The sequence below is a fragment of the Balaenoptera musculus genome, chromosome 12 (genome assembly GCF_009873245.2).
Source record: "Balaenoptera musculus isolate JJ_BM4_2016_0621 chromosome 12, mBalMus1.pri.v3, whole genome shotgun sequence".
In the NCBI taxonomy this organism is placed as follows: Eukaryota; Metazoa; Chordata; class Mammalia; order Artiodactyla; family Balaenopteridae; genus Balaenoptera; species Balaenoptera musculus.
In genome coordinates this window covers 16,495,742-16,508,340 of record NC_045796.1, presented here as the reverse complement: position 1 = coordinate 16,508,340, position 12,599 = coordinate 16,495,742, and the positions used below count along the sequence as shown (strand labels likewise).

Here is a 12,599-nt window from a genome sequence, read left to right as displayed (position 1 = left end):
CAGACCGTACGAGGGACGGTGGCTGCAGAGAGCCAATTCTCCTCTGTCGGCAGTGCGGGAACGAACCACCAACCCTCAAGTGGGAGGAAGTTGGGACGCCCTGCCCCACCCAGGAGGCTCTGAACCCAGGCAAGGGTGTTGCCCGTTCTTGTGCTGTAGGACCTGCTCCTAATCTGCAAAATCGGTATAGGAACACCGAGACAATACATTTGTGCAATAACTTTGCAATGTAAGACAAATTTAAGAGCAAAAACAAAACAAAATCAATGCAAGAGAAACGACCTAGTAGCCACACCTAAGCATTGTCTTGCATTTCACCGCGCATGGAAAATATTCAAAATTCTTAAATTCTCCTGGAAGTACGTCCATCAACGTACCAATTTGTTATTCAAAACCTCTCCCTCCCCGTCCCCCAAACAAATCCTTTTCTTCAACGTTGTTAATACACACTGTCAGAAACTGGAGTTGCAATTCTGAGGACCCCAGTTCTAATTTGGACTCCCATTGCCTGTGTGACCATCCTCAATTCATTTATGTATATAATTAAGAATGATTTTTAATTGTAACGAAAGCTCAGGAATCAGAGCCTTAGGTTCCTTCGTGTTTTTGATTAGACCTATGATACACCCTCCCCCCCTTTAAAAAAAATTCCTGTCTCTCAGAATCCTGTCCATCCTTCAAGGACCAGTTCTTTCCTCTATCTTTTCCTATTACTCCAGCCCATGATGATCTAAATAAACATGTCCCTTAATATCTAGACCACTAATAGCACTTATATTTTGCCCCCTGTTGCTAATTTTCTTTTGATGCAAATCTCCCCACTTTGAATGTAAATCTTATTACATACAGGAGGTATGACTTATTCATCTTAAAAAAAAAAACTCCTTTATACTATATTCATAACTGTGTTGGTTGTTTCTTTAAAAGGGGCCATGATTTTGTTTCTAACTGATATTGGCAGTCCTACTTCCTAGCCACAGCTAATGGAAGCACCTCATGGAAATGCAGTCCATCTAGGTCAGCTTTAGAGAGAGTTATCAGGTTCTTAACTGAAAATTGACTGGTGTCGTTTTGTTTTGTTTTTAACCGGAAGACTATTAGGAAACTGCAGAGAGATGAAATAGAAAATTATTAGTCCCAAACTGACAATTTTATTCCCAATATTGAAGTAAAGAATACTGTTTCATTTATTATCGCAGAACACAGGGAAATAGTTAATATATAAGTATATTTAGGATTGGAAGTAGACTAGGTACCACATTTGCTAAGGTGTGGTTAGAATATGAAAATTGTTGCTGACGCAGTAGCATCGATGTCTTGACATAGCTTTGTTTCCTTCCTTAAAAGTTTATTGGACTAAATGTGAATGGATTCTTCCAGTCTCAGTTCTGATCAGGAGTCAGCAAGTTGGATGCTACAGGCAATGTTCCTTGTCAGCTTCTCACTCAATGTCTTGCACAGCTGATAGCAACAAACCTGGTGTCCAGTCTAACGGTGGAATTTGTGAGGCTTAAATAGCTGAAAACGCACACTTGTGTTGGGCGAATAACACATTCGCCATAGGATACTGTAGTATTTTTAACCAAGTGCGCTGTCCTAAGGAGCAAAGGATTCCCCACGCTCCACCCCCCCACCCCAGGTCTCGGTATTCTTCCACTCTCTGAATTTGTGCTTTAGAGTTGAGAACAAATCAGGGTCCCAAAGTCTCTGCTAACGAAACACTAACGTACTTGTCACAAGCCAGAGGCTGGAGTACTCGGGTTAGAGAAGACCTTTGCCCTCCAGTTCTATTAAGATTATTGAGGCTCCACCATAGGGAGCTCTGTCTCCAACCGACCTAAATATTAGTCATTCATTGGGTTGGGTGAGGCAGGACGAAGGAAGCCCACCGTCTAACAATCTGAACAGTTATAGGAGCAGACCCGTCGCTCTCAACAGCTAATCTAGCTGCGACTGCGAAGCCACCGGCAGCAGCGGAACGAGATCCGCCCTGCCATCCCGCCACCGCGCTCGGTGACCAGAGCCGCAGCGAGGCTCGCCACCGACCGCGCCAGGGCCCACCCCGCCTGACCGCAGGACAAACTCAGCAAGGAGGCGTTGCGCAGCCCGAGGCCTCAGAAAGGCCACTCAGAGGTGGCGGGCGCTGACTCAGCGGGACCAACCCGCCAGTCCCGGGCGGCCGCAGCGGCTCCTCGCGCGGGCTGCAGGGCGTGAGGCCACCCCCGCCTCCTGCCCCACCCGGCCGCACCCGAGTCCGCGCGGCGCCATAAAGCGCATGCGTGCCGCGGGGGATGCCGGGAGCGCGCAGTGGCGGCAGCGGCGGCGACGGCAGTAGCAGCGGCAGCTACAGCGGGGACGCGAGCGGGGCGGTGACCGTGTGGGAGGTGATCTCACTCTTGGGGAAGCTGCTGGGCACTGTCGCCGCGCTGAAGGTAGTTCTGTACCTGCTCCGGGTGTGCTTAGCGATGGCCTGGAAATCCGGCGGCGCCAGCCACTCGGAGCTAATCCACAACCTCCGCAGTAAGTGCCACCCCCGCCCGGTGTGGGGCAACTGGGGAAGGCCAGGCCTGGATCGGATCCCCTGGGCCTTTCGGAACGTTCCGTCTACCCCCGTGCCTGCTGGAGGGCTTCGGCGCACGGTTGCACCAGCGGTCCGGAACGGCAAGCGCTGGCGATTGCCTCCCCCGGGACCTGTCACTCATCGGCGACGTGCACAGGAACCAGAGAGAAAGAGCCAGGGGCCGCTGCTAGTGGGGCAGGGGCAGGCGTCTCCCCGCGGGCCTGGGGAAGGGGGCGCGGCACAGGTGGTGGGGCTGTCACTCGAGTCCGCCACCTCTCTGTCCGGGTCCGGCGGGCGAGGGGCGTGCCTTGGGGAGTGGGATGTTGGCCAGGGCTCGTAGAGACTGGGCTGGAACTGAGGGGACCCCCCTTCGACCCCCGCGTCTTCTCACTTCCTCCTCTGTCATATCAGTCGACCTAGCTGCAAGCTTTCTCCCCTGTTCTGCCTCCCCCGCCCTTCGTTTTTTCCTCTGGCGGGAGATGCCACCGTCTGATACTGGCGAGGGGAGGGAGAGGGAGATGAGAGTAATGTCATTGCGGATGCTGGGAGAAATTTCTGGGGCGGCTGTCCAGTGGAAAGCTTCGTGGGGGGCGGAGGAAGAGATAACTAGGGGATGCTCTTCCTGAGGGACAGCGTATTTCAGGAGCCTTTAGAGGTCCTGGGATCCAGCAAACGATTGTGTGTGTGGAATGTTCTAACTTTTTTCAGGGCTACCATATGCTTTAAAAGCCTTGTATGGAAGTTTCTTTACACCATTATCTTTAGTTATTGTATTCCTGCCTCTGATGATAATTTTAGGGTGGGACGAGTGCTGTGTCACTTTCTTGTTTTAAATCGAAATGTAGTGTCGCCGTCTGGTCGGGAGACCAGAAGGACCGCAGTCCATCATACTTTCACTCTGGTCAGAATTTATAGCACTCTTCTGTGCCACTGACTTTGCAAATAATCACAATCCTGCCACGTGATTCTTTTTTTTTTTTTTTTTTTTTTTAATTTTTGGCTGTGTTGGGTCTTCGTTTCTGTGCGAGGGCTTTCTCCAGTTGCGGCAAGCGGGGGCCACTCTTCATCGCGGTGCGCGGGCCTCTCACCATCGCGGCCTCTCTTGTTTGGGGGCACAGACTCCAGACGCGCAGGCTCAGTAGTGGTGGCTCACGGGCCCAGTTGCTCCGCGGCACGTGGGATCTTCCCAGACCAGGGCTCGAACCCATGTCCCCTGCATTGGCAGGCAGACTCTCAACCACTGCGCCACCAGGGAAGCCCTACGTGATATTTTTAATTGTTAAGGATGATTTAGCTTTTCACGTGTTTGTCATGTTTCCTAATTCGATTTGTAACCTCCTTGAGGGCTGGGGCTTTTTTTTTTTTTTTTTTTTTTTTTTTTAGTATCTTTGAATCCTCTCAAACAACTTAATAATCATTCCTTTTTTCATAAATGCCAATTAAATATATATTATATGCTTGGATCTATACTAGGAATACCAAGATTAGTGAGAGAAATAAATAACATTGGCTGGCACATGGTTAGTATTAATACCTAATATTAGTCATTTGACTGTTTTTTTTAAACAGTATTTAAAACTTGTTTCCTTAGCGTTTAGTAATGAATGTTTAGATTTAAAAATCCTGTCAAGCATTGCCAGTATTCACTTTATGGAAGGATATTTGATTGGAAGTGGAAATTTATGTGCTGAGACAATATTAAGTGTGATTTAGGTTCCCACGGATCGAGCAGAAGCTCAATATGTTGTAAATATTTTAATAAAATTTCTTAAAATGATCTAGTGCCTGCTAGTACAGGATACACACCTGAAACATTCTGTACTTGAATTGTGATTAAGTAATTTTCCACCGGTAGGTTATCGCAGTAGACACTTGGCTGTGGCAGAAACTGTAATCAATCAGGCTCTTAAAGTCTCTCCTTTCTGGGCCAAATTTGTAGTCAGCCAAAACTAGATCTTTTCCCAGTGGTTTTATAGTTACTTTAATGTATTGCATTACTATTCTTAGTTGAAATTTCTAAGGATGTTTTCCTATCAGAAAATTTAATGAGAAATATTTAACATACATGGATGTTGATATTGTGGATATTTCATTTTATACTAGATCTGTGATTGGTAAGAGGAAATGAGTGCTCAAATTGTTTAGCCTCTTTTGTAACACTTGTGCAACTTTAGTTTCAACTTCTTGCTGAATTGATTGTAGCCAATAGATTTCATTTTTATTAGTTTGTTACAACAGTAATGTTTGCTCATGGGAAAATTTCAGTTGGCACAAATTGAAAATTTCTCACTCTTTACAGGTTATTCCACCCTTGTGTATTCTTCCTAACTTAAAGACTTCTAACTAAATCTTTAGAAAAAGATTAAAATGTGATTATGCTGATATTGAAGTGAAAAAGGGTCTGCAAATTGGAAGAGGAAGCAAATTACAGTTTTAATGGGTTTTTTTAACGAAATGAAGTTCACGATTGGTTTCATTTTAATATTACTATAATAATTTTATTGAAAATACCTACTGAGGTTTTTCTAAGATGTAATAGAAATATGATTGTTTATGATTTCATACTTGAGATATCATTTACAGATTGCTTTAGACTCTAATGGTACATCTCATAATATCTCATAGCTTATGTTGTGATGATAAATGCTCCTAAGTGACTGAGAACAGTGGTCTAAAACTTGAGCATGCTTCAAAATCTCCTGGATCATCTGGAGAGCTTGTTAAAACAAATTAAGACAGATTGCTGGGGCTCTTGATAATTTGTACTTCTAACAAGTTCCTAAGTAATATGCTCCTGCTGGTCTGGGGACCACACTTGAGAATCACTGACATAGAGAACTGAAAATAACCAGATTAAACCCTGCCAGTGTTTCAGCTGTATCAGTTTTATGCTTTAAAATAAAATTTTAGGAAAAAAGTCTGTAGCAGTCCTGCCCAACAGAGCTGCTTGTAATGTCTGTATCTGTGCTGTTCAATACCATAGCCACCAGCTACATGGGGCATTGAGCATTTGAAATGTGGTTAGCACAACTGAGGAACTGGATTTTTGTGTTATTTAAATTAACTTTAACCACTAGCCACATGTTGGACATTACAGGTGTTTAGAAATGAAAAGTATTATTTTATAATTATAGGCTGATAAGGTACTCATGAAACAAATTAACTTAATTCAAAACAACTGTGAGCCTATTTAGTCCAGGGAATGGGAGAATTCAAGTAATGTTTATATTAGAGTTTATTTTCTACTTCTGTTGGGATAATTTCACACCATGGTAAAAGGAAAAGAAGGGGGCAGGAGTGGATGAGCTTGAGAGAGGTGGTCTCCTAGAGCAGGGATGTCCAAACCAGAGTGTTTGTGGAAGGTTAACTCTTAACAGACTTCAAATGCTGCACTGGCCACTTAAAACAAAGCTAACAATTGTTCTTTTACCTATTTTATTTTTGTAAAAAAAAATTCAGTCCACTACCCTAATCCATCAGTTATTTCTACTTAAATTTCCTTTGCATCCTTGATTGTGTCATTTTGCATGTATAATGTATATAGAGTTTGTCAAATCAATCAACTGATATTTGACTATCTTCTATATGCAGGACACTGGGGATACAGCAATGAGAAACAAACATCTATTTTCTCTTGTAGCTTACTTCTTGTGGGAGCAGACAAATAAAATATATGTCACATGATAAGTGGCAAAGTAAGGAAGGAGGATAGGGAGTATGGCGTAGTAGATTGGCAGTTGTAGGCAAGAAGACCTCACTAAGGTGTCATTTGAGTTAAGATTTGGTGAAGGGGAAGAAATTCAAGCCATGCAGGTAGAGCTGGGGAACAGGCATTCTAGACAGAGAAAATAGAATGTGCTAGATTTGGATTTGCGGTGTAGGAGAAAGACTGCAGTCAAGGATATGACACTAAGGTTTTAGACCTGGACAATGGGAATGATTTGCCATTTTCTGAGCTGGAAATAAGTGAGTGAGCAGCAGGGATTTTGCGGGGGTGGGGGGATGCAAGGAAGTGTGGGAGAGCAGGGGTTTATTTGGGGAGATGTTTGGTTTGAGTTGCTTATAAGACATTAAAGTGGAGACCTTCAGCAGGCACTTAAATTTGTAAGAATTATGATAATTTATAGCTTTTGTATCCTTATTTATCTCTGCAAATAAATTGAAATTATTCTTATTCTATTTAGAGTGTCAGTTCTTATCAACTAGTAGCATAAATAGTGGAACAGAGAATAGTCTATTAGTTTTATCATGTGCATTCATGGGCCAAATATAGCCAGGTAATAAAATCCTAAGTGACTTTTTTTCAGAAATTTGGGCTTCATTTAGAATCCAGAAAATACTTCCTCATTTTAACTTATATCAAGTCAGTCTTATGCGTATATACTAGTAAGTAAACTTACAGTGCATTGAATAAGATTTAATAGGTAAGATTTTGAGGGAGAATTTTAATATCAATGTGTCTACTTAAATTTAACTAAAATTAAAAATTCAGTTCCTCAGTCATACCAACCACATTTCAAGAGCTCAGTAGCCACACGAGGCTAGTGGCTAACCTGCTGGACAGTGCAGATGTAGAACATTTCCTTTATCATAAGAAGTTCTATTGGGCAGCACTAAATCTACATAATAGGTTGTATTACATTCTATTCAATGTGATCTTAGTTCCATTGTGCTGTTCCACATATTTTTATTAGTGTTGCATTTAGTTCTGGCCAACATGCTTTAAGCGTAGCAGTGAAAAACCGAAGATTATCAGACAAGAGTGGTCAAGATGACAGGAGCATCAGCATTTTATATGATGATTTGATGAGATAGAGGTTGTTTGATTTAGCAATGAGAGAGTTACGGAGAGCAGTAGTGTTTAAATACTTGAAGGAAATCATGTAGTAGAGGGTAAAACCAGGACAAATGGGAGGCACGTTTTGGCTCATTATAAGGAAGTATTCACAAAGCTATCCTAACAGTCAAAGATGTGGCTTTGAAAAGTAGTGTTTTCTGTCACTGGATATGTTGAAGCAAAGAATGGTTGACCATTTCACTGTAAGGGATATTGTGGAAGAGATTTGTCATCTGCTTTCACTGTATACTAGACCTCTCAGGACCCTTCCATATCCAAGATTCTGTCGATTTAATCACATCATGGTTTGCATGAAATCACCTGTGGGGTATGTATGTTGGGGGTGGGTGGGTGTGTGTGTTTTAGGAGAGAGCCACAGAAGTTAACATTTGGTTACCTATATTTTAGAGTTTTGCATAACATTTTAGTTTGTCAGAGATGTGAGGAGTGCAAGGAACATCCTCTTTTGAGAAAGTGTCAAGATAGTTAATTACATGTATTTATTAAGACTGATAATGGTTTAGAGAAAGACGTATTTTTTAAAATTAATTTTTATTGGAGTATAGTTGCTTTACCAATGTTGTGTTAGTTTCAACTGTACAGCAGAGTGAATTGGCTATATGTATACATATATCCCCTCTTTTTTGGATATCCTTCCTATTTAGGTCACCACAGAGCATTGAGTAGAGTTCCCTGATCTATACAGTAGGTTCTCATTAGTTATCTATTTTATTTTATTTTATTTATATATTAGTTTTGGCTGTGTTGGGTCTTCGTTGCTGCGCGTGGGCTTTCTCTAGATGCGGTGAGCGGGGACTACTCTTCGTTGCGGTGCGCGGGCTTCTCATTGCAGTGGCTTCTCTTGTTGCGGAGCACGGGCTCTAGGTGTGCGGGTTTCAGTAGTTGTGGCTCACGGGCTTCAGTAGTTATGGCTCGCGGGCTCTAGAGTGCAGGCTCAGTAGTTGTGTCACACAGGGTTAGTTGCTCCGCAGCATGTGCTATCTTCCTGGACCAGGGCTCGAACCCGTGTCGCCTGCATTGGCAGGCGGATTCTTAACCACTGAGCCACCAGGGAAGCCCATAGTTATCTATTTTATACATAGTATCAATAGTGTATATATGTCAATCCCAATCTCCCAATTCATCACCACCACCACCCCCCGAGAAAGATGTATTTTTGAATAATCTCTGGTCTTAGATGATATGCTTTATCATAACTTGATATCACTTAAAATTCTTCTTTGATTATAGTGTGAATTTAAAACTAATCCCTTTCAGATTTTCTGTATGGAGAGTGTCTCAGGCTCCACTTACCCCTTATCACGCCTAATCATTCTAGATGGGAAATAAAAGGGGACCATTTTGTTCATTTCTTACTGTTTTCCCTGGCATTTTGTTAGTGGAGGAGAAATAGAGAGTAGATGATTAACAACTGTTCAAGTCATAAAACTATATAATTATGTAATATTTCTTTTATTGAGATGTAACTTTGTAACAAGTTACTTACAGAAATTTAGAGAATGTTTCCACATGACTTGAAATCCATCTGCAGCTTATTTTCTTACCTGTGTTTTCAGTGCTTCATACCAGCACAGGATCTCTTCTTTCTCCATCTCTGCCAGGATTGCTTCTAGTCTTCTATTCTCCCAGATCAAAAGTCTTGGAATAGTTATTGATTCTTTCAGACTGTCCCCAAATTAACTCAACAGTTATTACAAATACCTTTCATAGTCATGCCTTTCACTGTATTTCCATTGATGCTATCCTAGCCTAGGTTCTTAGCTGTCACTTGGAGTGATATGCCTTCAAGTGTCTGATTGGTCATCACACTTTCAGTTTCTCTCCCCTCAGGTTCATTCTACACATTATACTGATTGTCCTAGTGTACTGCTTTCTGTTATGTCTCTTTTCTGCCTAGACTTCTGTTGCTTACTGTATCAATTGTAAACACCTCTCGCTTAGCTTTCAGGCCTTTTAAGGGTCTTCTACAACCTGTTGCCATACTCCAACTCCAATCCTGTTCTTCAGACTGATCTCATTTTACTCCTCAGATACCTTGTGTTTTAGGGTACCTGTTTGTCTGCTCTAATAAAGACCAAAATAACAATGGCTTAAACAAAATGAAAGTTTCTGTTTCCTGTAACAATCCAAGTATAAGCAGTTCAGAACTAATATGGTGGTTCCGTGGTCTTGAGGACCTGGGCTCCTTCTTTCTTGTTGTGCTTCCTAAAGTCTTTCCCTCATCTACAAAGTTGAAGATAGTTTACCTCCATCATTTCCATATTCCAGCTGGTGGGGAGAAAAATGGGGAAAGGAGAAAACGCGCATTCCTTTTATGGGCATTATCTGAAGTAGCATGCATAATTTCCGCCTGTGTTCTCATTGACAAGAACTTAACCATAAGGCTACACATAACTACAGAGAGGCTAGATAATGCACCCAGTTCTACCACTGTGAAAGAAAAGGAGTCCCTGGGGCTTCCCTGGTGGTGCAGTGGTTAAGAATCTGCCTGCCAATGCAGGGGACACGGGTTCGAGCCCAGGTCCGGGAAGATCCCACATGCCACAGAGCAACTAAGCCTGTGCGCCACAACTACTGAGCCTGCACTCTAGAGCCTGCGAGCCACGACTACTGAAGCCCACGCGTCTAGAGCCCGTGCTCCGCAACAAGAGAAGCCACCGCCATGAGAAGCCTGTGCACCGCAACAAAGAGTAGTCCCCGCTCCCCGCAACTAGAGAAATCCTGCACGCAGCAACGAAGACCCAATGCAGCCAAAAATAAGTAAATAAAATAAATAAAAGAAAAGAAAAGGAGTCCCTGCCACATCTTACATCTTGCTCACTAGAGCAAATACACATTGTATGTACATCTCTTTAGGTACTATCCATCTGTGATAACAAGGTTAGGAGAATTAAGATTAATTTTTAGTCGAGTAACCATGTGTACATGTTTAAAAGATAAAATAATACAGAAGGGTTTATAATGAAAAATAACAATTGCTTGCCCTGCTCCTCCCCACTCCCAGACTGCCTCGAGTGAATACTTTTAACTGCATATTTGGGTCTTCTGGTGATTGTCTTCAGTCTCTAAAGCATATGCTTAAACTATTTCTTTATCAACTTTAGACATCATCTACTGACTTCCTGCCAAGATGCATGAGTATTTATACCCTCTAAACTTACTCCCTTCCCCACATATAGTTATACCGTAATTTTTCCTTCCTCTTTTGTGGTTACCTTTGTAACTTTGAGTAATATACTTTAACCTCAATTTTTTGTTCCATAATTTATAAACTGACACTATCCCTTAACCCTTCCACTTTGTAAGAAAGGATACTCATTTTCCAACTTATTAGGGGCTCTTTTATATTGTCAGAGTTGATAGCATTTCATTTTGTTCTGAGCAGTAAATAAATCTTCTGCACTTTGTTGATTTTTGTGTTGAAAATTAATAACCATCATCACAAACATTAATGACTGGGTCAACACTTTGCTGAGCTATGTAGCATGCAAGAGTTTATTCCCTGCTCTTTGTTTCTAATATCACAGTCTCCTCTAGTATTGAGGAGGAATAGTCAAATGTTTCTCCTTTTTTTTTTTTTTTTGGCCGCGTGGCTTGTGAATCTTGATTCCCTGACCAGGGATTGAAAGCAGTGAAAAGCATCAAGTCCTAACCACTGGACCACCAGGGAATTCCTTGTTTTTCCTTTTTATACACTTCATCAGTTGCTTGAAATCATGTCACAGTTTAGTATTCTTCTTATCTAAATCATGACTCTTGTATAGTATTTTTGTCTTTTTCCTGGAATTTATCTCCCTCTTCACCCTTCCCACTCCTCAGCTTGAGAAGAGGAACAGATACCTTCTTAACGTGGCTCTAATTTTTGCAAGTTTTTTTAATTATTTGGTTTATAGCTTGGATTCTATTGCATTCTCCTTTTTGAATTCTGCTAACTTCTCATTTGGATCCATTGCATATTCGGATCAACATTAGCCATTATTATAATTATTTAATTAGGGTCCTTGGTCCCTAGGGTGCAGGAAAATTGGGCATGGGTAGCTTTAAAACTGTTCACTAATTCAGAAAGCCTAACGGTAATTGCATGTTTACTCATAATTAGGCTATACACGCAAAGTGAAATGGTAAATTACTTTGCTGTTTGCTAGAAATATTTCAGGGCACTGGCAATTGTATATGTCAGATTGTCAAAAATGGGAAAATGATTTAATAACTTAGTAAATGTAGCTTGCTTTAGGCATCTTTCAAAATATGGAATCCTGGGAAAAAGCAAATAATAAGAACCTTGTAGTGAAAATTTTGGAAACCACCCAGTAATGGTCTAAGGAAGCTTTATCCTGAGCTTTATGTGTTCAGCTTCTTAATAAATGACTGGTGACATGCTTTTAAAACTATTTAGGGTTTTTTTAGTAAATTCTGTGTCCCTCTGTAGAGTAAGAAATCAGCCAAAGAAACTCACATGAGTTTGGTAGATGTATATTATCTAGCTTAAGGGAAGTAATCTCTTTAATTTACTTTATTTTTAGAATGTGCCTATAGCAATATGTTTGATTTTAGATGTCACAAATATTCAACTAGAGAAGAATGAGTAAGTGAATATGATGGTAATTGGATGTATTGAGTGAGGCTGCTTAACCTGAAAAAGATAAGGCTTGAAATGGTCATGATATGTTCAGCTGTGTAAAAAGTGTTGGTTGGATAGAAAATTCAGTATATTCTTTGTGACTGCAGAGCGTAGCACTAAGGGTTTATATAAGTGAGTTATAAAGAGGGAGATTTCCTCTTAATGCAGGGAAGTGTTCTGATAATTAGTATGGTCTGAATGTGCAAAGGGCTGTTCCACATCAGTGCAACTCTTCAAGTAGAGATCATGGTACCAATTTATGGAGAAGTTAGACTTGATGACCCTTCTGACCTTGAGAGTCTATGAATCACCCCTCTGGAATTTGAATTGAATTCAGGGCAAATGAACCACTCAAGAAGTATTTTGGGAAATGAATTAGTAGAAGTCACTAAGCTATTTGAATATGGTAGTAGCAGTACAGTGAACTGGTCAACAGGAGTCTAACATCTCAATTTGAATGGCCCTACCCCTTATTTGCTTCTGTGATCTGGACAGCTTAGTCTTTCTGAACTCAATTTTCTTATCTGTAAGATGGAGTAATAATAGTGCTTACTTTATAG

General features: G+C 41.5%; 1 protein-coding gene across 3 annotated transcripts in view; it reads left to right on the top strand.

The window, feature by feature from the left end:
• The first annotated feature begins 2,121 nt into the window (after positions 1-2,121).
• PCMT1 (protein-L-isoaspartate (D-aspartate) O-methyltransferase) overlaps positions 2,122-12,599 on the top strand; it is a 46,891-nt gene continuing 36,413 nt past the window's right edge. For 2 of the 3 annotated variants that reach the window (XM_036871965.1, XM_036871964.1), the window contains exon 1: positions 2,277-2,520. In XM_036871965.1, coding sequence (XP_036727860.1) covers positions 2,292-2,520 — 229 coding nt within the window. In that variant the 5' untranslated portion in view covers positions 2,277-2,291. Of the gene's footprint in view, positions 2,521-12,599 lie in introns of all 3 variants that reach the window. The other variant, XM_036871966.1, reaches the window with a different exon arrangement.